Below are 27,836 nucleotides of genomic sequence, written 5' to 3' on the forward strand. Positions count from 1 at the left end.
TGAGTTCGGCCTGGCCTCGCCAACACTAGATCTTTATCTGGAAAAACTGCCAATCGAGCGAACGCTTGGAGTAATGTGGAACGGTGAGACGGATATGTTAACGTTCAAGATACTTAAGCAGTCCAGCCATGACATTTTCACAAAACGGACCTTCCTTAGTATCATATCAAGTATCTACGACCCGTTGGGACTCGTTGCTCCTATTATCTTCTTAATGAAGTCCCTCCTGCAAGACATATGGACGTAAGAGAAAAGAATCGGCTGGGATTACCCGATACCTGAAGAATTAGGCCAACGCTTCCACTACTGGTACGAGCATCTGGAGAACCTGGAGTTGCTGACGGTGCCAAGATGTTTTCGACTTCAACGTGGACGTTGGACCCAGCAACACCTACACGTATCCACGGATGCTAGCACAAAAGGGTTTGGAGCTGTGGCGTATTTCCGTTTCGCCTTCGAGGACCAGTCGATCAACGTATCCTTTGTCATGTCTAAAACACACATAACACCAGTAAAAGGCCTCGCGATCCAAAGTTTGGAGTTGCAGGCTGCTGTAGAAGGTTTAAGTAAAGTTATCGTAATCTGTCGGGAGCTCGAGATCGACCTACGTGAAGTTACCTTCCACACGGACTCTCAAACTGTATTGCGTTGGATACATTCACAGACCTGCCGATTTGAAACCATTGTGAATAATCGTATTGGCAAATTTCTCCGAAACACGAATTGAAGGTAATGGCGTCACGTTTCTGGAGTTAACAATCCCGCGGACCTGTGTAGTCGTGGCATCGACCCGAAGAACCTCAACGAGTTGCTTAAATTCCACGAAGGCCCATCGTTCCTTAGCCTTGATCCGTCACAATCGGAGAGTTGGGAAGAAATAACAGAGCCAGAAGAACGTGACGTGAACATGATTCGAATCTTGCCAGTTAAAACAGTAGATGAAAATCAAACGGTAGATAAATGCGTAAGCGGATATTCTCGGCTGTTAAAGATCCATAGAGTTCTAGCTTGGTGTAGCAGATTCGCGACAAATACTAGAGCCAAGATGGGCGTTTGCAAGCCAACCGTTGGAGAGTTACCAGCCGAAGAAATGTCAACGGCGTTAACCTTCTGCATCAAACGCGCTCAAGAATTGGTCTTTGCGGTAGAAATCTATGCCTTAAAGATGAACCTGGAACTCCCTCTGAAGTCAAATCTGCACACCTTCAGGCCGTTTCTGTACGAAATAGGACAGCTATCTGTAGAGCGAACGTATATTGTATGCTCCCGTTGATTACGCAACAAAACATCTTATTCTACTACCAGCCGATCAACTCGTGACGCAGCGGATAGTATGGGAGCACCACATACGGAATCTTTACATTAAATCCGAAAAATTGCTGATGGATCTCCGTACACGTTACTGGATAATTTCTGAACGTAAAGTTATCAAAGCAGTGGTAAAAATTGCTGGCCGTGCAAGCGTAAGTTATCGAAGCCCATCCCTCCACTTATGGCGTCGTTACCAGTTCATCGGCTCACCCCATCTTCCAGCATTCACGTACACGGGAGTCGACTACTTCGGCCCTCTAACAGTTAAAATGGGGTGGAAGAGGACGTAGACATGAAAATCGTTGGGTGTGTCTGTTCACATGCCTAACAACAAGAACCTTCACTTGGAAATAGCTGATGGACGTAGTCTTGAAGAATTTCTTCTTTGTTTTGCTTGATTTGTGAGCCTACGAGGGAAGCTGAAGGTGGTTTACAGCGACAGTGGAACCAACCTTGTGGCAGGCGAGCAAGAGCTTCACCGGACCCTCCAAGAACTAGTCGAAGAACATCAAGAAATTCAAGAAAAAATATCCTGCCAGCAAATTGAGTGGCATTTCTCTCCACCGCATGGACCCCATTTTGGCAGATTGTGGGAGAAAATCGTGCAATCCTGCAAAAGGGCCATGAAAGTTAGAGTGGGAAATCGTCTAGTCAAAGATCGAGTTCTCAGAACGGTAAATGCCGAAGTAGCATTCCTATTAAACGCCTGGCCATTATCGCATTTAAGTATGGATCCAGAAGACCCCGACCAGTCGACTCCGAACCATTTATCTCTATTTAGGCCTACTCCTAGTAGGCCTAAATATTGAGCCACCAACACTGAAGAGGCGTTCCACAGATGCAGAGGACGGAAGTGCCGTATTTTATCGCAAAAACATATTTTTTTAAACTGGGTATTTTAAGAGGCTTTCTTCTGATGACGATATATCCCCTAAAAATTCTTGAATTTCATCATCGTTACGTTGTTCTGTGGACCGTAAGTATTTTAAAAAATCCTTTTTTAGTTTTTTCTATTGACTTTCCATGTCATTGTCATCGCTGCAAGTATCGTTTCCAGCATTGTTGATGCTCAAAAATTAATATTATTCGTAAATATTTGATATTCCATCGCAGAGATGTAGGTACGATACAATCGGAATAACTTTCGAATTTCCTACAAATCAAAATAGTTATTTTTGTTATTGGTAGAGGGCGCTGATGAACGCAAAAAAAGAGCACGAATTTCAACGGTTTTGCTCGCACTCCCGCTCCATTTTTGGGAGCGTGCTCGAATTTCTAGTGCGCTCGACCAAACCCTGGTCACAGCTAAGCAGTTTCTTCAAAGTAAGCCATTGTAAGGACGGGGAATGGTTTCGTGGTTTTCCTTACTTTTAATATTGAATATGGGGAATAGTTGTGTGTGATGATGATGAGGGTTAGGTGTCGTAAAGGGAATTAATATTTTGCGGGTAAATGTAACACCTATGTGGAGAATTCACAGGTTTGAAGGCCAGGTAGAAGGGAAATTGAAGGCCGGAGCCATCAGTAGATGACCTATCGACGAAAGATGGGAAAAGGATTGTAAGCATGGGAAAGGAGAAAGGGATGTAAGGAACGCGGCTGACCGTTCCTCACACTATCCTCCAGCATTTTTTGAACAGATGGCTACATGAATGCGTTCCACATCTGACAGAAAGAAGAAAATGGACTGAAAGTCGCCCAAACGTTACTGTCGGGGATTTGTTGCTTGTTATCGAACCGAATACTCTACGTGGACAGTGGCCATTAGGCAAAGTGATCGAAGTAATACCTAGTGAGCCGGATAACGTTGTTCGAGTGGTAAAAATCTAGATCAGCAACCACCAAAACCCCTGCATTCGTCAAGTGACAAAGCTGTGTGTTATGGTTATGGCAAAAGAGAAGGACTTTTACGTGAAAGATGAAAAAATTGGGTCGTCGGAGTCAAACTCGGTGTTGTAAAGTCATAAAATGCAGTATAAATAGTGAAAACCTGGTATAACTAGTAAAATTGATATATAAGTTGCTAAAAATTGTAAAATGTCGAAATTAGAATGTAAGGCCGAAGGCCAAAGTCAGGTTACCTTCTATTTTGCATCTGATTACTCAGGGAAGCTGTTTAGCTCCCCAAACCAGCAGACGACAGTTAGCTCATTGAACTTGTAGTGAATACAGTTGAAATTGACCTCTTCTACGTTAACGTGCTCCTTGGCCGAAAATCCGCCACCATCCGCAGCATCCGTAAAAGAAAAAGTTTATAATTCTCGTGGAATTGAAATGAGTTTACACCAATCTGCGTGAACGTCAGCAAGAACTGTTGAAAGCAAGAAGGGTGGCTGTTGACGCAGTCTATGCCCACCAACTGGTGGTAAAACGCCTTAACGAGGAGCTGGACAACGTGGCCATGGACCTCACCAACGTACACGTACACTACCACTCTGAAAGAGAGACCCGGATGAGTAACTATATCGGGTCTCTTCTTCGCCAAATGCGTGAGAAGGCCGTCAACCCACCGGAAGAGCCTAAGTACGTGGTACCTAACCTCACTCCCTCCATCCTCTGTTGCCTTAAAATTCAAGTGGGAAAGGCAGGAACGTCAACGTGTGGCCGGCGGATCGCGGACTGCAGCGAATTCATGGTTGACTTTGACAGTTCAAATTATCATTAGAAGAAATCGTTGCTTGGCACGGAAGAACTGCCTGAACACAATTGCCTACAAATACAACCATTTCAACAATCATTGACAATTTTGTACGTGAACAAAAATTAATTTCTCTTCAATTTGTATTTACTCTCAGCTGCTGTAGTAATAGTTGAAGTAAAGCTTACTGGTTGTAGGCTTTGACAGCTCCAGTATTTGTTAGAGAAAATTGCTGCTGGCTAGTTTTCTGAAGGAGCAACTTCAACATGATAGCCTAGAAACACGTTTTCCGTTACGATGACAATTCTGTAAGTGAATAAACAATGCACTTACTTTGCAGTCTGTCAACATGTTGCTTTTCTGCATTGTTTAGTGGTGTACTCTCAGGTGGTACAGAAATGGCTGAACTAGAACTTGATGCTGGTTATATATTTTACCTATCCTGATTTTCTTCAGTTGTAATTGTTGCTGGCTGGTTTACAGAAGCAGAACCTGCTTGAAACCCTACAGTCTATGACACAAAATATTCCCATAACAGTTACAATTTTAAATTTTAATAAATCAATACTAACTTTGTAATTTGTCAAAGTATTGTTGCCATTTCATAGCAAAACTTTTGCTTTGTTTGACGTAGTCATAATCTTAATGGCTTCAGCTTCTATTGGAATCACACCAGTGGAATACCCGTCCCATTGGGCAGGGCTGAACACAAAATGAAGGATCCACCGTTTTTGTTAGCTAATTGGACCAATGTTTACTGCACTGTATTGTGTCTATAATTCTGTGTCCTACAGTAATTCGACACTTTTCTTGATGACTGAAGTGACGCTTAATAGTCTAGACACTCTACAAGGACACATATTTATTAGTAGCCCAAACTAAACCCTATAATAAACTTACACCTATATTTTTAGCTCTACCAACATTTCTTGCACGTTTCAGCCTATCGTTTCCGCCCCACTCCTTCCCTAATTCTTAAACTCACAGTCTCACCTTATCTTCATCTGACATTTTCAAAATTTTTTATTTTGCGGTGGTGGGCACAATTAACCAATTCCTATTGTGCAGCTGATACCAGGCTGCTACAAATGAGTTTGTGGGTGGAGTGAAACAACACACTCGCAAGAGGTGCTCTCACGGGTATAAAATAACTCGTACGCACCGACGACCCCGACCCAAAACCCTATTTTTTTTATAATATTCCCCGCAAGAGGGTACCCTTGTTTCTGAGAGGAAAAATAGCCGTGGTGGAGGAACCAGGGGTCTATGACTCTGTCGGAGCGAACACTACCACAGTTTTTTTGTATCCATGAAAGACGCTAGGGTTCGCCCCGACAACCGAGATCAAGTTGCAATAAGCCAATAACGGGTGAAGCCTAGGGCTCGGCTCCGATCACATTCTAATCGGGTACACCTCAAACCCTCACCGATAAAAATGAATCGGGGACCAGAGTCATAGAGGGGATGGTTCGTTCACTGCATCGACTTCGCCCATAAGGCTTGGTCGTCACTTTTTGAGGGATTTTAAGCAATTTCAGTTTTTCAGTTTCTCGCCAACACAACCTCATATATCACATTCCTGCCGTCGGATGTCCGAATCATGGCCGAACATCCGTTAGATATCCATGTATTAAATGGGTAGTTCCAGGGAAGTGTTAGAGTGAATATGACGATACTACTGGGAGTTATGATTCCTCACACAGAGGTCTGTATTGATCCGTATCATCGTTGCTAATAATGAATAATAAAGTGACATACTTCTTGACATTTACCTTAACAATGCTGTGGATATAAATGGCGTTTCACGACCAGCGTGGTTAATGCCGGTTCCGACAAGCAAAACGCAAACCTCACCCGAGAGGGAGGAGAAGCAGGTCAGGCCAAACAACATCCTTCTCTTATATCGCATAAGGTTATCGCATTGACCGCTAGATGGCTGAATGTCCTGCATCCAATAGGATGTTCGTCGGCTAGTCACCTTGGAAGTGCAATGGATGTGCAAAAATTACACTCTACGGACCTCCTTCCAACAGCAAAGAAGATTTTAAATTGTTTCATTTAAGGATCGGCCTCGAGCCAATCAAGGCGCTTTTATGCCAATCGGTTTTCTCATTTCGGGTCATCGAGGCATCTCTCAGGTAGGAAAATTTTTCTCCTCGAATTCAATTGGGGTTTAATCGGGAAAGCCACCCCGATTGCAATCAATTGATGTATGCAAAAACATATCGACTGACTGTTATACCTGATTTATCCGATAACAACCCAGATTATAGCTCATTTTACCCGCCTAACCCGATTTTTACCCTGAAACCGTAATAAGGACAATATTATTAAATGGCGTCAGGGGAGCCTGGTTAACCTTCATTTTTCCCCGCACCACCCCGGTTGAAAAAGTGGCAGCTCAATACAGCCCCGAATGCCCTTTTTCGGTGCGTGGCAGTTTACCCGATTAGAGCTAATCGGCGGCGATCGTTAAACTTTATGATGATTGTCGAAATTAATTTTGTTCCAAAAGGGGGGAACTTAACCGTATTCAAATTTTGCCCAAGAACGTATTATTATTTTAAGTCCAGCATTTACTACGAAAAATATAACAAAATAAAGGGGTAGTTATCTATTTGCCGGGATGGTTTATTTTCAAATTTATACAGAATAATGAATAAAATATATGTAAGTCATGAGTTTGTTTGCGCAGGCTTGCCGTTTAGCTTAAGGGAACCAAGCAATTGGAAATTAACTCAACTATGAAATAATGACGCAAAGAAAATATATATTATTCGGCATTTAATAATATTCGAAGCAAGCATACTTATGATAGGATTGTAATTTCAAATAATGAAAAACTACTTTAAATTTAATAAATCATGCTGAAGTTTTAAATTTTAAAAATATTTAGCATAATTTGTTTAATTGCAATTTATACACTTCTGGTTTAACCTTAAGTTCGCCATTATCTTGACTTTTAAAAAATCCTGTTGGTGATTTTGTTATCGAAAAAAATTTAAGTGTTTTACAACAATTCGATTCGATTATTCGAAAATGATAATAAAGATAGTCGTAAATTGGAGCAGTGGAATAAGATTCAACTGTGGTGCGGGAGACCCCAGTGTGAATCCAGACACTGCCTAATATTTTTTCAAGATTAGAAATCCATTACATGTCATATTTATAGCCAAATGAAAGCCCGTTCGAATATCCTTAGAATGTCCGACGGCTCTGTTTAGGGCGGTCAAAACCACTAAAAATAACATCCGTCGAACATCCAAATCGGATGTCGGGCTGTCTGGCAGATATAAAAAAGATGTACTCAACATCCGACCTCGACATCTGTCGGACATCCGACGGACTGCCATTTGTTATGTGGGGCATCATCACAAGGTAAAATTTTAGCATTAATTAATGTATGTTCTTTGTTTTAAATCAATTATTTCATTTTACACTAGAAAGTATTGACACGGGAGGTAACATGCCCTCTGTGGTATCACCTTCTACCGTTAAACGAAGTCACAGAAAAACTGTATTAAATGCAAAAACTCAGTCAAGGGACAGTGCGAATCATGTCGGTTAAAAGAACTGGTGGAAAAAGATAAAGAAACTGGACGCTTTTCTGACAGTCTTGGACATCACTGAAAAATGTCATTGCACAAGGAAAGCGAAAGATCAAGACATACAAATTAAAATGTTTGCATCGGACACAACCCTTTAGAATTGGAACGTGTCAGTCTTGAGTGTCATTGAATTGACAGAAGAAATGCTTGGTGCCAATTACATTACGTTTCTTACTGGCAAATTTAATCAGGATCCGATTGAGGTAATGTTGAGGATCCGGCCACCAGAGGTCTCCTCGAAGCTGGCTATGTATACCAAGAGTAGCAGACAATACAACAGTTCACCTCACGCATTTGTCTTTATAACAGGTAATAATAAGTTATTTTGCACAACTTAAAACCCCTTGGGCGCCTTCGGGATTAAAGGTTAGTTATAGTTGTTATAGTTGCTGTTTTCCAATTTTGTTTACATATGAAATAGTTACATCTAGTTTTTTAATTTTGAATTAGAAAAGAGTACAAAGGTGCCATCTGTTTTCCAAATGTTAAAGCACCCCAAACAGTACAAAATGGCCGATTGTTGACTTTGTTATATACGAAAGAAAGATTCTAGTTGTCACATAGTTTCACAATTAAGACAATAAAATGGCGTGAATTATCATTTGTTACCTTTTTCATAATTTAAATCTACTAATTTCAGCTTAAAAATATCGTTAATGCTGTTTTTTCGCTTTCCTTCATTCCTATTGGTGGAAAGAATTCCAATAAACCTTTTCGGGTCCCAATCTGGAGGAGGAGCCTATTGTAAGTTGTGCTGCATTAAAGGCCCCCTAAACCTTCGGTAAAATAGTAAACTAAATCCCTCAGGGATAAATTATAATGTGGTAAATACATATTCATGGTTTTTGCAGCGCTTCTTTGGTATCGTAAGGGGAATCGATGACACTCCCACTGTGTAAAGAATCGATATCTTAACTTACAAAGAACCTTCAGAGTTCAACTTCTGAGGATAACACTTGTTATTGTCACAAAACAATACAGGAAGTTAACTCGAGAAAGACCCCTACTCGTGACCCTTAATCAGATTGCCCATCTAGCTAGTCTAGAATATTCCCCTACTTGTCACTAGGGCAAGGTTACCAATTTCTTTAGTTGACCGCTAGAAAACGCTTCACTTGACCTCCAAGAAAATGCCACTCTGAGAGGTAATAAATACGACTAACGAAGAAGAAACAGAGAGACTCTTTGACAGACTGTTCCCCACTTAACGTGTACTAGTGTGTTATTCCTTTCATCAAACCAACCATTCTTCTGTCCTGTTCTTTCATCATCGTACATCCTTCCTCTCCGTGTGTTGTAGCAGAGAAATGCGGTAAATACAAAACTCGAATTAAAATCTAACTTCTTCGTTAATAGTCTACGCAGTCACATGCGGAAAACTATTACACTGGTGGCAGCGATCTATCTGAACTTGCATGCTATATTATCCTTCAAACGTATTGTATTTCACAAATCCCGTCAGGTGCGGTCTCCAATTTATTGGATGTAAAAATTCACAGCCAACGACGTTTATGTATTTTTGTCTCCAGAACCCTCGTGTGGTGGGTACTGTTACAGCATCAAGTGTGTGTAGAAGACTGGCTGTATTGGGGCTGTGCATCTGAGGGGTTTGCCTTGACCGGACGACCTCTAGTGGTCAGATCTGCAACATCTCCCCCCTTCTTAGTTGACAAGTTAATACACTTATTGCAAGGACAATTACACAACTACAACTCTTAGTTAACACTAGCAGCCTTGCATACACTAAACAACGCACATGATAGTGACGAGAATGTGACACAATTGAGGTGACTGACCCAACACGACAGAACACACGAGCCATCACATACATTAACTTATAAAACAAAACAAAAATAAAACAAAAATAAAAAAAAATACAAAAAAATTCAAATTTATGACTTCAAGTATTGACGACCGGAACGGGTAGATCCTGGCTGATTCACCACTGCGGAACGAGTAGATCCTGGCTGATTAACCACCGCTTCCGGAGGAATCACCTGTTGCTGGGAAAGCGTAGGTGGTGTAGTTTTGGACGGCCGACCACGACAAATCGGCACTGTTGTAGGATTTGGATGGGGAGGTCCTGTTACTAGTGGTGTTGACGGAATGATGAGAGGAACCTCCGGGCGGACCGGACGATTGAGAGTCGGTTGCCACAGTAACTTTGGAAGGATGGGACCGGCGGCCACTGTATGGGCTGTGCTTGATACGCTGGATGAATTGTCGATGTTTATATCACGGCGTGTGCGACGAAAAACACGACCGTCAGCCAAACGAACAACATAAGAGTCCGGCGCTGTACAGACGGATTCGATAGTTCCAGGTAGCCACAAACCACTGATGAGTACCCTGACGCTCTGCCCGACTCTGAGGGCTGAGCCACGGACATCAAGGCGGCCTCCATGTTAAAAAAAAAAAAGAGGCCATCGCCTGTCGCCGTTGTAGCTGAGCTTGAACGAAAGTCGCTGGGACATGCTGCGGAGTAAGTCGGTCTGGCAAAAACGGAAGATTTCCTCGCAGATGACGACCTTGCAAGAGAACTGATGGTGACGGAAGATCATTCGATACTGGAGTAGACCGAATGGCTGCTAAAGCTTCCCAAAGCGTTTTACCGGATTCAAACATTTTGAGGATGGTACGCTTTATAGTCTGGATATGACGCTCCACGAGACCATTGGATTGAGCGTAAGTGGGGCTGGATGACACTGCACGGATGTTGCGCCTATCACAGAAAGCGCGAAACTCCGCACAGTCAAATTGAGAACCGTTATCTGACATGAACACTTCTGGGATACCGAAATCACAGAACACACGCTCAACCTCCGCGATGATGGAGGAGGATGTCAACGAACGGAGAGGCACACAAGACGGCCATTTGCTGTACGCATCAACAATGAGAAGATAGTTGACACTTTCGAAGGTGAATATGTCTCCCGACACATGCTGGAATGCGTGTGACGGCAGCGGCACAGGACGAAGAGGCGGTGATGGATTTCGATGGCGGTGTGTTTGGCATGTTACGCAGCTAGCAACCATGTTTCGGATTTGATCATCGCATCCCGGCCAATACACTGCTGACTTGGCTCTTAGAATGCATTTCAGTTCACCAAAGTGTCCATCGTGAATCCCCTCCATGACCTCGGGACGGAGAGATACTGGGACTACTAGTCGACTGCCATACAGAAGTAGTCCGTCTACTTCTGAAAGGGCGTGACGAACACCCCAGAACGGTTTCGCCGCTATTGGACAATGAGACTTGTGTTCAGGCCAACCTTTGGATAGGATCTCTTTGACGAGACAAAGCGTAGGATCCGCACTCGTTGCAGCTGCAAATTTTTCTCTAGTGGACGCTTTCGGTATGACTAGGTTGAGCACTGCATGAACTTGTTCCTCACACCCCTGAGTGACGTCATCATTAAACAAGTTGGGTGACGGTGCTCTGCTGAGTGTGTCAGCGATGAATAGATCCTTGCCCGGCTTGTACACCAATTTGAAGTCGAATTGTTGCAACTGGAGACGCATCCGCTGGATTCTGGGCGAACAAGACGCGATTGGTTTTTCCAAGAAGCCAACCAGCGGCTTGTGGTCTGTTTCAACTACCACTGTCTGTCCGTATACATATTGTTTAAACCGTAGTAGACCAAACTGAATCGCTAAGAGTTCCTTTTCAATTTGAAAGTAGCGTTTTTGAGTTTCCGTGAGCGACGTTGATGAATATGCGACGGGCTGTCCGTTTTGCAGCAACACAGCTCCAATGCCTATGGGTGACGCATCCACCGAAACGACAACAGGTTGAGAATGATCGAAGAGACGTAAGACAGGTAGAGACGCTAGGGCCTTTTTCAATGTGGCGAACGCTAACTTTTGAGGCTCCTCCCAGATCCACGCAGCATCAGCTTTTAGCAGGTCACGAAGTGGTCTGGTGAGTCCAGCTAGGTCCCGACAAAATTTGTCAAGATAGGTGACCATCCCAAGTATACGTACAAGGTCAGCGGGAGTGGTGGGATCTGGCATTTCCAGAATTGCACTGACTTTGTTTGGATCCGGTTTGAGAGTCCCCTGTCCTATGACGTGACCAAGCCACGGAAGTTCCTGTAGAAAGAACCGACACTTCTTTAACTGAAGTTTTAAGTTGTGAAGACGGCAACGTAGGAATACTTTTTCGAGATTCACATGCAGTTCCTCTTGTGTTTCTCCGGTGACGAGGAAGTCGTCAAAGTAAATGAGAATACCTGGCAGATCTCCAAACAGATCAAACATGGTTTGAAGGTAGACTTCCGGGGCTGATTTCAATCCAAACGGCAGGCGAAGGTACCGGTACCGGCCCCTCGGTGTCGCCATCGTACAGAGGTAGGACGCTGCGGTAGACAATGGTATTTGGTAAAAGCCTGAGGCGGCATCAAGGCTGCAAAAGTATCGGGCCTTACTGATTTTTGCAAAGAGTTGTTCGATGGTGGGTATTGAGAAGTGTTGTCGCTGGACTGCTTTGTTCAATTCCGATGGGTCCAGACAAATACGCACATCACCATCCGGCTTTCCCACCACCATCATACGGCTGACCCACTCAGTGGGTTCGTGAACAGGCGTGATGATACCCGCATCCTCCATTTCGTCAAGTTTCTTGTTCACACGATCCTCGAGGCGAAAAGGCAGGCGACTGGCCGCACATATAACTGGATCAACACGATTAGTGCCAGATAACAATTTTATATCGTGTTCTGTTGGTAATTTACCTAGACCAGTAAATACATCCATGTACTTCACCACTATTGGAGGAGGTTGGGTGACGGGGGTTGACTGAATGGCATCAACTCGACGGATGAGATTAAGTTGGCCACAAGATGGCAGACCAAGTATCGGTGGCTGCCCAGGCTCGTAAACAACCACGAAATCAACCGCAAATTTAGCACCACGATGAATTATTTTAGCGGTGTGTAGGCCTAGAACTTTTAGCAGGCCATTTTGTGCACCATAGTTTCGAACAATAGGTCCTGGACGAAGACGTTGAAGTTGTTGAGGCATGCGGAGAAAGAACTCACGAGGAAGAATATTGCAGGTGGCGCCAGAGTCAAGTTTGAAATTTACGTCGACGCCATCTAGCGACAGCTGTTGGTGCCACTCGGTCCCACCACTGGACGACTGCAACATGTGATTCACAAAATAATCATCTCCAACAGACCTCGGAAAAGCCATTGCGGTGCCTCCTTGTTCAATGTTGCCAATCCACTGATGTTCTTCTTCCAACGCATGCACCCTGCCTGTTGTTGCTGGCGGCGACTGATGTGCTGGCTGCTGTGGTGGCCTCTGGTGTTTCTGATTAGGACAGCAACTGACGACATGTCCAAGCACTCCGCAACCATGACAGCGCACATTACCCACACGACACTGATTTTTCTTATGATAACGATTACACATACTGCATCTCCCTTGCTGATTGTCTGAATGAGGTTGAGTTGACGGCAAGGTCTGATTTGTCGATGTGGGCTGCTGTCTGCTTGTAGACGGACGATAACCTGGCCTGCTGGAGGGCTTCCGGTCGAAGCTGACTCAGCTGCAGATGGGGTATTGATGATCGTGAGTTGACTCTTGGACGCTTCACACGCGCGTATTACATCACACGCTTTAGCCAGTTTTAAATCGTTTTCGTATAGAAGCTTTTCCCTTACCATAGGATCCGCAACACCTAACACGAGTTGATCACGTAACACCGACTCAACTGCGCCAGCTGGATAACCACATGACTGTATCAGGCTTTTTAGTTCAATTAACCACATGTCTAAAGTTTCTCCTGGAAGCTGATGACGCCTTAGAAACTTGAAACGTTCAAATACCTCACTACGTCTGGGCTCAAAGTGTGCTTGAAATTTGTCCAACACTGGCTTTATCTTGCGGGCATCTGCGGCTTGTGCTTGAGGGAATGTGAACGTGTCATAGATTTTGAGGCCCTCACTACCGAGAAGAGTAATCAGCATACCCACCTGTTTTTCTTCATCGACATCTTCTTCAGCATCAGTTCGTGTGGCGATCAGGTACCACTCAAATTGTAGACGCCAAAGTTTCCACTGTGACGCCAAATCACTGGCGCCGAACGAGAAAGGTTTAGGGGTCTTGAGAGATGACGACATCCTAAATTAAGATTAGGATGTAGCAGGATGCACCAGATAAAGCTGGATACACGAGAGTTCAGTACACAGTCTATAAAAACCATGTGCAGGACTGTGCAGACGTCAGCACTTCTGACACCATGTTACAGCATCAAGTGTGTGTAGAAGACTGGCTGTATTCGGGCTCTGCATCTGAGGGGTTTGCCTTGACCGGACGACCTCTAGTGGTCAGATCTGCAACAGGTACCGAATGAACAAGGTTTACCGCTCCTTGTGTCATCTCGAAGCGGCTTTCGAAAGGTTTAACGACCGTAGTAACACGGCGTGAATCTTGTCAGTCGGATAGGGATTGGCTAACGAGTAATTTTCTGGCTTTCAGAAAAATGCGTACGGGCCAATCGACAGAATTTCTTTTGACTATGTTAAACGAAAGCAGAAGAAAATAACCCTCCATTATATAAAGCTGGGGGAATATTGTGCACTACATATTTGTATAGCAGTTTTGTTGACCCACAGCCAACTCTGCCATTTTTTCTCGAAGATTTTTTTCCCGATTGATAACAGTTTTGTTGATTCACAACCATAGCATTTTTTGATAGCCACAGGTAACTCTGGCCTTTTTATAATTTATATATATATATATATAAATGCAATGCTGTTCAGACCAAGAACTTGAACGGTTAAAGTCTCAATTTTTTTGTTTTATAATTTTTAATCAGCAGCGTTGGTCCAAGTAACATGACCAAGGCCCAGATAAGCAAATAAAAAATTTAAAAAAAAAAAAAAAAAAACAAAAAGCAATCTTTTTTCGCAAACAAATCAAAAGGGGGAACACAACGCCTCTTTAAGAGGGCTTCACGAATCTCTAATTACAATCGTTAAACAAAACCTGAATCATTTTTAGCAAAAAGAAAGTATAAAACTAAGGCAAAAGGACAGTCAACCGACGGCCATTTTTTAGTGGAATGTCAGAAACCTCTAAAGAGAAATTAGGTACAACAGCGTTTCAAATAATTTATATATATATATATATAAATGCAATGCTGTTCAGACCAAGAACTTGAACGGTTAAAGTCTCAATTTTTTTGTTTTATAATTTTTAATCAGCAGCGTTGGTCCAAGTAACATGACCAAGGCCCAGATAAGCAAATAAAAAATTTAAAAAAAAAAAAAAAAAAAAGCAATCTTTTTTCGCAAACAAATCAAAAGGGGGAACACAACGCCTCTTTAAGAGGGCTTCACGAATCTCTAATTACAATCGTTAAACAAAACCTGGATCATTTTTAGCAAAAAGAAAGTATAAAACTAAGGCAAAAGGACAGTCAACCGACGGCCATTTTTTAGTGGAATGTCAGAAACCTCTAAAGAGAAATTAGGTACAACAGCGTTTCTAAAAAACATAGGGAAAACAGTTTTGAATACATTATCTCCTAAACAATTTAAGCGAACACCAAAAATAAAAGAAACAAAACCAGAAGAGGCAGAAAATAGCGAGTAGGAAAACTATCAAACAGGCAGTTCAGAAACAGAATACGAAACCGAAGAAGAATTGCCAGGAAAAGACGAACAACCGACAGACGACACACGTTGGGAAAATTCAAAAGGGAAAGCATTAAGGCGAACACCTCTCCCTACAGAGAGACTTTACCCGCGGCTATCTGAGGTTGAAGAGAAAGAGATTGAAAAGTCAGAATCAGAAGAAGATCTACCTGAAATAGACGAGGAAGATAAAGATCGGGCAGAATTAAAGAAACCGAAAAGAAAGGCACGCAAAGTACATATTAAGGGACAGCCACCAACTCGGTGGAGTAGTCGTAACAAACATAAAGCTCAAGTGCATCAAGAAGAAGAGAGTAAGCAGACCCAAAAAACTACAGAAAGCAACGAAACAGAAGGGAGAGAAGAAAAAAATTCATCAACAGAAGAGGAGAACGAAAGCGAGAACCCTAGTGATAGTGAGAACGAAGAAAAAGATAACGAAAATCTCGCGTCAACAGAGGAGGAGGACGAAAAACCAGTCCGTCGACCAGGGAAAGAAAAAAGTGCAAAAGAAAAAGAAATAAAAACAGAGAGAAACAGACCGATAGCCCCCAGCTATCACAAACAGTTAGACCAATCCATCCAGACAGGGAAGAAACCCTTGGTAGGGGAAACACCGAGAATGGATTATCAAAGTCACTACGATCACATGTATCGTTGCATGAAAGCTGGAGGGGCGTCAAAGGAAGAAGCGCACATGGGCGCCAAAGCCGCAGCAAAACAGATAGTGAAATCAATGAACGAAATTAAGGAAGAGCAAAAAGAAAAAACAAGCGAGAAATCTTGCCCAGTAGATACAAGTCAAAGCTATTATTTAAGCCAAAAGCTATTGTTAAATCAACAACAACAAACGGTTTCCCTCCTTGCTCAAGTGCCAGCTTTTAATGGATTAGGTTCGACGAAATTTGAGGACTGGATCAAACATTTTGATGCAGTCATGAATACTTCAGAGTTTGAAGAAGGCAGGAAAATAAAGTTGCTATGCTCCAAACTTTTTGGTTCGGCGACCGACTGCGTAACGACTTTCCAGTTGCGCTATCCAAGAGAGGCAAAGGATTTCTCAAAAATAAAACAATGCCTACAAGAACGGTACCATGGAGGAGATAGTAGAAAAATCTATTTGACCGAATATAACAATTATATTCGCAACCCTGGAGAATCAATTAGGGATTATGCTTGTCGCATACAAAAACTTTTTTAGTTTGCTTACCCGACGAAAGAGGGTAAATGGGTAGACCTCGAAATGAGAGAACAGCTGATAATGGACAAATTTTGGGGGGGATTAAAACCCAATCTTCGAGAACGGATGAGCTTCAAAGAATTTAAAAATTTAGATAGTTTGATAAAAGCCACGGAAAATTGCGCGGCTGTATTGAACGAAGCTAAATTAGAAAGACGAAACGTAGAATTCATTAATGCAGTCGCATCAAACACAAATGCCATCTCTTCAAGCGAAACAAAAGGGAAATTGTCAGAACCAGAAGCAACGTTAAAAAACAATCAAAAATTAATGAGTGAATTGATGCAACAAAACCAAAAAACCACTAAACTATTGAATAAAGTCGTACAAGCACAGACCCAAACGAATTTTCGCTCACAACCTGCTTTTCAGTCCCAAACCGGTTTTTCAGCCCCAGCCAGTATTCCAAGCTCAAGCTGTTCTCCCAGCTCGGTCCATCCCGCAATCCCCACAACCACAGAACTGCGTTAGTCAGTTGGAACAAAACCCCCAAGGATCTCAACAAAAAAATTCGGGAAGTCTATTCGGACAAAGACAACTATCCCAAAGTGACCGAAATACCCAAGCGGGTTGGAACCCGCCAGGCCCAAAATACTGTGCATATTGCAAAACGAACACACATCTTACGGCGATGTGTAGTTGGGGCCCCGGGGGTCCTAGATGTTTTAAATGCAAACAAAATGGGCATGTGCAGCGTGAATGTCCAGACTCGCAACCGAAACATAATCAAACATACGGTCCACTCCTACAAAATAATGCAGGTCAATTGAACCCGTTTGACCAGGGAAACTAAAAACCACCTTTTGCAATGTTGGGAACAAAGGTGGGCCTTGTCCAAAGCCCCGACAAAATGTTAATGAGGTCAGAGAAAGTAGAAAAAATAAAATACCCCGACTAAAGCTACAAGTCGGTGACGTAAATTTTTTTGCTCTTTTGGATAGTGGTGCGGGTAGAAGCTTAATAAAAACGGAAATTTTGCCACGAATCGGAAATCAAATCAAAAACTTTAGTACTGATGCCCCGGTAGAACTCTTCGGTGTAGACAACACTAGACTTAGAAAAAGAGGGACAGTTACCCTTGAGATGAATGTATTAGGCGATGATCTTCTGCAGGAGTTCATTGTCGTAGATAGAATCAATGAAGATTGTATCTTGGGTTTAGACGCGCTCTACGAGCACAAATTTATTATAGATGGGAGCGAGAGAACAATATACCCTGTCAAAGAAACAAAGGAAGACACGGCCTCTGCGCCAGCCATAATTACAAAAAACAGGATCACGATCAAGCCCTTTAGTGCCACTGTCGTTGAATCGGAAGGCGGGAAACTTCCACAGAATATTACATGTTATTTAGAAAGAGGGCCGGGATTACACAGTGGGTTACGAGTGGACCCCTTCGTCTGCAGTGTTAACGATTTAACAGTTTTTTCCGTAGTTTTAATTAACGAAACCAATGAACCAATCACTGTTCCAAAATTTCAAGTCATTGGAAGAATAGTATTTGAAAGAACAAAAAAAGAAAACATCAATTTTTGTGAGACAGAAGAACAATCTCCTGTCGATGTAGATTTCAGCGAAAACTTACCCTTAACAATAGCAGAAGCAGATCGAACTTCTTTGGTCGAATTTTTAAAAACTAATATTACAATGTTTGCATCTAAAGCGGACGAATTAGGAAAAACAGGACTAGTTAAACAACACATTAACACGAAAGGACAAGGGCCCATTCGATTAAGACCCTATCTGATTCACAACAACAATAAAAAGGAATTAGAAAGTATTTTGCAAGAGTTATTAGTTAATAAAATAATAAAGCCGTCCGTGTCTCCATGGGCCGCACCTGTAAATTTAGTTAAAAAGAAAAGCGGGGGGATCAGATTGTGCATAGATTACAGAAAACTAAACCAGATAACAAAAAAAGACTCGTTTCCGCTGCCAAGAATCGATGACGTTCTTGACTTACTTCACGGACAACAGTACTTTAGCACACTTGATTTAGCGCCAGGGTACTGGCAAATTGAAATGGATGACAGTTCCAAGGAAAAAACTGCTTTTATAGTAGATAACAACTTGTATGAGTGGAACCGGCTAGCATTCGGATTGACGAACGCGCCGGGGACATTCCAACGTCTAATGAACTTTGTGTTACGCTCAGTGATTGGCGAAATCTGTTTAGTCTATCTAGATGATATAATAGTTTTCTCGAAAACCAAGGAGGAGCATCTTCTCAACTTGGAGAGAATCTTTGACCTTTTAAAAGAAGCTAATCTTAAACTTGGCCTATCTAAATGTAAATTTATGTGTGAATCTGTGCAGTATTTGGGACATGTCATCTCAGCAAGTGGAATCACTCCTGATCCCGAGAAAATTGAGTGACTAAAAAATTATAACAGGCCGAAAACAGTAGTGGAAACCCAATCATTCTTAGGACTTGCATCTTATTACAGACGGTTTATAAAAAATTTTGCAGATATAGCCCACCCGCTAATCGAGCTTACAAAAAAAACAAAGAACAGAGTTAACAAGAAAGGGGAGAAAGTACGAGTAACATGTAAGGAAGAAAGTAAAAGCAGTAATTTTGAATGGGGAGAAGAGGAGCAAAAAGCCTTTGAGACACTACGCGAATGTCTCATAACGCCGCCTATTGTTGCATTTCCTGATTTTAACAAAGAATTTTTAATTTTTACCAATGCCAGTAACTACGGTATTGGAGCGGTCCTAAGCCAAATTCAGAATGATCAAGAAGTGGTCATTGCGTATTCTAGTAGACATCTAAACAATGCCGAACGTAACTATTCAGCAATAGAGCGCGAGGCATTAGCAATCGTTTATGGGATAAAAAGATATCGTCACTACACACAGGATGAAATGTTCGAGATCGTTAGTGATCACAGACCACTCCAATGGCTGGAATCTCACAAGGATGAGAATAGTCGGTTGGGAAGATGGTCGATTGCGTTATCTGCAGCAAAATACAGGATTAGATATAAACCTGGGAAAGAACACAACAACGCTGATTTCTTCTCTCGTATTCGCGTTGTAGCAATCGAAGAACGTTCGGATTTTACAAAAAAATTGATAGAAGAGCAGAAGAAAGACGAGCTGTGCGCAAAGATAATAAACTATTTGAATGAAGGAACCCTATCAGAAATGGATGAATTAGAAAACCCTGATTGGGTGAAAGAAATAGGAACTTTTCGAATCGACAGCGGAGTACTGAGAAGGGATTTCTATCCTGCCTCAAAGAAAAGAAGAAAATATGTACAGGAGCAAACCGTTGTGCCCTATTCCCTGAGAAAGAGTGTAGTTAAAGAATACCATGATTCTCTGTTAGCGGGACATCTAGCGTTTCTACGCACATACTTTAGAGTTAGGGACAAATTCTATTGGCCAGACATGTTAAAAGATATAAAAAACTATTGCAAATCGTGTGAAGTTTGTGCATTACAAAGACGCGTAGTAACCAGAGCTTTTCTGAATCCTCTTGAAATAGCGACGGCCCCATTTGAAGTTATAGGCATGGATTTTCTAGGGCCAATCAAACCCGAATCCTTGAACGGAAATAAATATGTACTGGTAATGACTGATGCTTTTTCAAAATGGACAGAGGTCGTAGCGTTGCCAAACCAAACGGCCGAAACGACTTGCCGGGCCCTGATGGACAAGATTGTACTGTATCACGGCCCACCCAAAATTATCATTACTGATAGGGGCTCCAATTTTACCTCCCAATTATTCAACAGTTTGTGTAAAGAATTGAAAACGAAACATAAGACTACGACAGCCTATCATCCCCAATCGAATGGTATGACAGAGCGCTTCAACAAAACTGTAGTAGAAATGATTCGTAAATATACAGATGATGGTTACGAACATTGGGAGGAAGTATTGGGACCAATGGCATCAGCCTACAGGAATTCAGTCCACTCTTCTACAATGGAGAGCCCCTATTTTTTAATAATGGCAAAAGATCCAAACATGGTCATTGATCGATTTTTAATCCCAGAAACAGAATTGATCACTCCGCAGGATTACAAAAGCCAAACAATGAAACGCTTAAGAGAAGGTTTTGCACTAGCTAGACAGAATTTGTTAGACGCCAGGGTTCGACAAAAAATTCAATATGACAAAAGAGCAAAAGAAAACAACTTTCAACTAGGAGACACGAGTACTACTAGACGTAAGAGTGACTAAGTTAGGCACGAGCAAAAAGCTCAATCCTAGATATCAAGGCCCATACAGAATTTCTAAAGTCCACTCAAACGGAACTGTAGAAATACGTTCCTACAATGGCGCGAGAACTCAACTCACCCATGTAAATCGGTTAAAGGCGCTAACTGAATGTATGGTATGGCGTGATGAGGAATGTGTCGACTTTGAAGATCTAAGAACCATTGGGTTTAGAGTAACAAGGCCAGATGACGAATCCAACAATAACAGGTCAGACGAAGAACCGGAAGAAGAATCTGACGAAGATGAGACAGAAAATTTTGATTTCGAGAATGAGAATGGCCTAATCACGGCAAGCCCCGAAACAGGTCAACAACCAGGTACCTTTGGCTACGGCAACCCCTTTTTAGAAATTGAAGTCCCTAACGAGATCTGGTACGACCCAAAAAAAATTCGGAACGAAGAAACTAATAACGCACAGAAAGAGATAGAGATACAAGTGCAATCAAACGGTATCAAGCGAGAAAAAAGGTCACGAGTCGCGACCCGTCTTCCCGAAAAATTTAGAGATTTTGACATGAGAACATAAAATTTCTTTATAATTAAAGCTATCACTATTGGAACTTACTTTTCGTGGGAGTTCTGGAAAGGTTGGATTAGAATGGTGAACAGCGTCTGAACTACTTCTACAGAACAAAAAGTTTTTATACGAAGTTCGTGAAGGTCGAACTATAAAAGGGCTGAAACGTTTGAAGGGTATGTCCGTTCGTTAGACGTCCAAGGAGAAATTACATAGAAAAGATGGGCGTATAAAAATGTGTGTTACGTAATAACAAAGGGTGGGTAAAAAACAAAATTACCCTCCAAATTTAAAAAAAAAAAAACCCTTATGTATTCTTGCATACCACAGCCGAGTTCGTCAACGAAGAATCTAGCGTGACAAATTTCGTTCAAATGAGTTGAAGCGTGCGGGAGTTTTTAAGAAATCCCGAAAATTTGAAATTAGCGCCCAAAACAACGATGAAGCCCCTTCCCACTAGTAGTAGAAATCTGTCCCTTGATTTAAAAAAAGTGTAAAATTAAAAAAAAAGCACATTATGTATTCTTTTGCACACCACAGCCGAATTCGTCAACAACGAACCTAGCGTGACTAATTTCGTTCAAATCAGATGAAGCATGCGGGAGTTTTTTCAGAAATCCCGAAAACTTGAATTTTGCGCGTGGGAGTATGATAAAGCCTCGACCCACTAGGAGTAGAAATCCAATCACTTATAATGATAATAATAAAGTTGTGTGTTTATTATATTTACACTCCACAGCGTTTCGTGAAAAACAAACGTAACGTGGGAGATTAGCGTGAAAAAATGTGTGTTATAACCTTTTCTCTTATACCACAACCAGTTCGTAATTTTTTTTTCTCTCTCTCTATTCTTAGTTATTTTTTGATAGTACTCTTCACCTGTCTACAAACAGCATGGGCGATGAACGCCACGATATGCGACTGTAGCCAGGCAAAGATGAAAGGATTCTTGAATTTCGGCGACGAAAATTGCCAGATTATAGAAGATCCATCCCCTCCAAAAGCTGTTGTATATACCCTCTTGTCTCGCTTACCAGAAGTTGAGCGATTTCCGGGATATATGTGTAGTGTTTGGTATACCCATCGTACATTAAGCACAGATTTCTTTGGGTGACACACACATAGTCAAAGCAAATGGCCAGTAGTTGCCACCCCAGAAATGTGCCACGAAATGAAGGAATTCAGGAAATGTGGGAATCAGGCGATAAATACAGCGGGAGCACGGAAATTTACTTACGACTTGTATCCTTTCATGCAACCATTATGGATGAGAACCATAAAACAGTCGATGCTAAACTGCAAAATTGAGGAAGTAGCTTTAGAAACCGAATGCGACAATTGTACAATTAACTCGCCGTTAGGAACACTTTCGGGCAGCTTAAACGGAACGGCCACCGTTAACTTTATCACCCTAATCTGGGACAATTCGTATAAAGAAAAGAAAGACTGTGAGCTTAAGTTAGTAAGAAGCGGGGAAGGATTACTTTACAAAACGAATGAGGCCGAAATCAAACGTTTACAAGACAAACACAGCCAAACAGATTTTTTGATCAACACAACCATGCTAGCGTACTGCGGAAAACGACAGTTACAAAGTGTTATGGGAATGGAAAAAATTTTGATAGCAATTAACATGGCACCACCTACAGGGGAGTTCGAATACTACTAAGGCACAGATCAAACAAGTGGCCTCTACGTTAAAAGCAGAAATAGAAGCAGCAGCCCATGTCCAGTACACCAGAGACATAGCACTGGACTACGAAAATAGACTAGCACGAGAAATTCGGCGATTGCAATGCGAAAACAGGAAAATGAATCATCACAGTGTTATAGTAAGCGCGCAGTATAATGGCTGGTTAGCAGCTGCCCACATGCAACTCCCAAGATGTTCGAAATTAGTAGCTAACGGTGCCCAAGCTTCAATCTTGCAATGTAGGGAGCAAAATGTTACCTTCCAAACTGAATTTACGAAATGTGGCCCCCAACCACGTTATCTTAATTTTACAATAGCAGTCGAAGGTTGGGAACTCGTGCCCTTCACCGACTGCTATTGGTATTCAAATTTTGTAAATTTTAACGGGAAAACTCACGCCTACAAAAATGGGGAATGGATTCCAGTATTTGCCAACATCCAAGTTCAAGGGAGAAAACTAATTGAAACGGAGAAATTCGAAGCCGACAACACTTTAGCAACCCTTCTGCAAATGCATCCAGCAATTCAAAGTAGCCCTTTGAGCCATGCGTCGGTGATGGCTGACATCCTTGCCACCATTCACGAACATCATTCAGAGGAAAACACAAAAGAACTTCTCACTTCCAATGTCTTAATTCACCATAGCGATGCCCCCCACGTAGATTTTGTAGCAAAAATGGGAGGGTGGATAAAAAATTTTGGAGCCATTTCAGGCTTCGGGATGATTTCAGTATTCGCCGTTAGATTTTGTGGTATCGGATCCCTCCTACTCAAAGCCTTCCCAATTATGTCAAAAATATTCCAACTAAACTGCTTCAGCAAAACACCAGCAGCAATTACTGCAACAGCCATACCACCACCGATTCAAATCATTATGCCTCCTACCAGCAGTTCATATTCAACCAAATCCACAGCCTCGGAACGATCAACAGAGCCCCCACGCAGAAAGAAGAGGCAGCGAAACCGCCAACGCCCTAATCAACCTGAAACCGAATCCTTCCTCCAAGAAAATCAAGCCAACCCTCCCAGACGAGCTTGATGACTTACAATAATAAATACAATAATTTCGCCGCTGTGTACCTATAATCAATGTGCTCCAATTTGTTTACTTTCCTTAAAACCCTCTTCTAGACTCAACAGCATAATTTCTGGTGTCGGATTGTCCACTTTTCAAACCATGTTCCATTTTTTCGTCTCCTAAGTAGAAACGGGTCGTCAAAGGAAGTTACAAGGGAGAATGTAAAAGAGATCAAACGTATACGCAACCCCCAAAAAAGAAAAACAAAAACAAAATAGCACTGTAATAATACTCACGAAGGATATGCCGGCTGAATGGTTCAACTCGGGAGCACGACAAATAGACGAAGTCTAATCCAGGAAACTGAAACGTCGTACCCGTGTCATCAGCGTAGGATTCACACATCATTCGATGAAATTAAAATACAGAAGCTGGGATGGATTGTTGCGGGACGCAAAAAAAGAGGAGGGGGGGTGATGTAAAGAATCGATATCTTAACTTACAAAGAACCTTGAGAGTTCAACTTCTCAGGATAACACTTGTTATTGTCACAAAACAAAACAGGAAGTTAACTCGAGAAAGACCCCTACTCGTGACCCTTAATCAGATTGCCCATCTAGCTAGTCTAGAATATTCCCCTACTTGTCACTAGGGCAAGGTTACCGCTTTCTTTAGTTGACCGCTAGAAAACGCTTCACTTGACCTCCAAGAAAATGCCACTCTGAGAGGTAATAAATACGACTAACGAAGAAGAAACAGAGAAACTCTTTGACAGACTGTTCCCCACTTAACGTGTACTAGTGTGTTATTCCTTTCATCAAACCAACCATTCTTCTGTCCTGTTCTTTCATCATCGTACATCCTTCCTCTCCGTGTGTTGTAGCAGAGAAATGCGGTAAATACAAAACTCGAATTAAAATCTAACTTCTTCGTTAATAGTCTACGCAGTCACATGCGGAAAACTATTACAACTGCCCATTCATGGCTCCAAATTTTCAGAATTCTTTCACTGTATACCCCGACTAAGCTGCAAGTCGTTTGTGGTAACGTAGACTTTGCAGAAAACATACGCTTACTAGTGAATTACCAAGAATGTTAGTAAATAAGTTCAAGTCATGTGAAAAGAAAGCTGTCCAGCTGCGGGAATCATTTAAGGAGCAGCTACTAGAAGAGCTTTCGACTCGCTATGTGGATGTAGTGGAAGATCTGAACTCATCTGACGAGGTAAAGGACGAGATGATTTATGACATATGTGGATACGGTTCACACTTTCAACGATACTTTTCCAATATTCCAGTTTCCTTCCTACCAGCAAGTCAAAGTAAGAAACCTTCAGACTTTCAACGATACTTTTCCAACATTATTGTTTCCTTACTAGGCCTACCAGCAAGTCAAAGCAAGAAGCCTTCAACCTTTCAACGATACTTTTCCAACATTGCAGTTTCCTTACTTCAAGCAAGTCAGTCCTGTCTAACAAAACCATGCCGAGGAATTATATTGCTAAGAGAGAAAAGCCAATTGAAGAATCATTACACGGAGCGATTTCCGATGTTTTGAGTGGAAAATCTTCAATAAGGAAATCAGCGGAGAAATTCAACCTAAAACCATCTACAGTTGCATTTTATACCAAACGATTCTCCTCAAGTGGGCTGTTTACTCCTGCACAAATCAAACGTAAAACTCATCCTTCGCAAATATTTTCTTCTGAAAAGGAATATCAGTTGGCAGAATACTTGAATAAAATGCATCGTTAATTCAACAAAATCTTAATCTAAATTTATTGTTATGAAAACGCACCTAGAAACATACAAGTTAAAAGTTATTGGCTATCTATCGTAAAAATGAGTGCACTACGTATCTGTTAGTCAACTGTAATTTTTAATTTCGCGCGTTGAATAGGCTCCTCCCATTCCACGCCCTTTGCTGTCCGATTTCACCCAAGTTAATCGTCCAATATTCCCCCAAAACACCCTATCCCGGTAAAAGCGTGATAACTATCACAGTACATCACATATAATTTTTTCTTTTTTACAGCGTGTATAGGAATGGCTACCAAACACATACATGCACGTAGTTTTATTTTACAATAATAAATTAAAGAGTTAACTCAATAAAATTGAACGGAAAAATTTGTAAATTTTGAGCGTGTTTTTTATTTTGTATGATAACTCATAAAATAATAGACATAAATGCATGAAAATTTAAACACATGAAGAATGCATAAAAAATAACATAAAATATAAAAATGAGATTTTTAAAACTTATTTTACTATTTTTCCGGACACTGTACAAGGTGGTACAGTGTCCAATATGGGTCCGGTCTCCCCTATTTACGTGAATTCACGTATTCAACTACACGAATTCAACTATTATGCCAGCTTTTAAATTAATAGACGAGTTATTATTTACTCAAAAATAATTCCACTTATTGAAAAAGATAGCCAAGAAAATTTTCTATAAAATACCATAAAATAAGCAGCATTTATGTTAATCTACGATAAAAATTTGAGAAAAAGACAAAATGTGGTCCAAATGGGACACGCAAAATACCTAAAATTTTTTTTTTTACATTAAAAAACTTAACAAAAACCAATGAGTTTTAGTGTAAAAGAACCGCATGGACTAAAATATATAAAAATTATAAGGATACGTGAAAAAAAATCTTTTTGACCGAACTTGTTTTTCATATCAAATCGTTCATGTCCAGTTCTTGATTCCCTTTCAAGCCTTCTGGAATGTCGACTTATGTTTCTCTGTACAACCCTGTCAAAAACAGAATTTCTGACGTGTAGTGAAGGTGCCCAGTCCGGGTGAGAGTTTTCGAAAGAATTCTTACATGGCCTGCCTGTTATGAAAATGATATTTAAAACACTGTGATTGATGCAAATGATTATAAACTACATTGATTTACAAACCAGATGCAAAATGACGAGAGCAAACACGAGTGTTGTTGTTTAAGTCACATTCTTTCACGTTAAGCTTTTGAAGCCAAACAATTCTTCGTTCCTTTTTTTTCTTTCAAAGCAGTTTTTAAACTTTTTGGAATACGAAATAAAGGTACTCCTTCGGAACCACAACCAGAAACACAACACCTCCAAGACATGTCGAAGAAGAACAAAAACACTTTGTCAGATGCGGACGACAGATGAAAGAGATCACTCAAACAAAATGTAGGACTACAAAAACATTAATAATAAATAAAGTACAGTCTATTTCGAGGTCAAATAAAAATTAGAAGATTACCTGATAACGAAGGAATTTCTTAATCCAATTATGAATGGAACGGAAGAAAATTTCAATGGAAAAAATTAAAACTAAAACTACAACGGGCGAAACTCCGTAAGCTGCCATGCAAGAACTGTTACTAGTTCGTGTCTATTTTTTTTTTCACAATTTCATCGAACTGGCAACTTCGGACGTTAGCCAACTCTAAAAACCGTCGGTTTTTAAAAAGTAGGGTAAAGTAGATCCTCTACCATCTGCCTACCATTGACAAAAACGGAAAATAAGAAAAGTCTTCGGTGGGGATCGAACACGTAACTACACATTACTGACATTCGCAGTCAAGCGCCTTAACCACTCAGCTATTTTAATACATTATGTTGAAACATTTTCGTAACTATTTGCAGGTTTCAGTTAAGAACTTAGAAAAAATTCTGACTGAAAACAAAAGCATGTTTACATTTAAGACATTTGAGTATGTGTTAATAATTAAATCATACTTTTAATAATTATATATTAATTTGAAACTATAATTTCTATGTTTTTCATTTTTAATCGCTAATTTAACCCAAATATTTCAAAATAACAAAGGAAATGTTAATGTTCAATAACAAATTTAAAAAGCCAAAGTGGAAATAGTTGTATAAAATCAAATAAAATATGACAAATTTAAAATCTCATTTGTGTCGAAGTTGGTCTGCTGCTGCTGCAGA

General features: G+C 41.2%; 1 protein-coding gene and 1 pseudogene across 1 annotated transcript; one reads left to right on the top strand and one right to left on the bottom strand.

Moving 5' to 3' along the window:
- Nucleotides 1-1,635: 1,635 nt before the first annotated feature.
- On the bottom strand, nt 1,636-10,236 carry LOC123476963 (annotated as a pseudogene).
- Nucleotides 10,237-22,361: 12,125 nt separating this feature from the next.
- Nucleotides 22,362-23,922, top strand: LOC116936269. Its single transcript, XM_045180038.1, is given in 3 exon segments — nt 22,362-22,849; nt 22,851-23,077; nt 23,327-23,922. Coding segments are annotated over 3 exon segments (1,311 nt in total).
- Nucleotides 23,923-27,836: the final 3,914 nt, after the last annotated feature.

This window comes from Daphnia magna, linkage group LG10 (assembly GCF_020631705.1).
Source record: "Daphnia magna isolate NIES linkage group LG10, ASM2063170v1.1, whole genome shotgun sequence".
In the NCBI taxonomy this organism is placed as follows: Eukaryota; Metazoa; Arthropoda; class Branchiopoda; order Diplostraca; family Daphniidae; genus Daphnia; species Daphnia magna.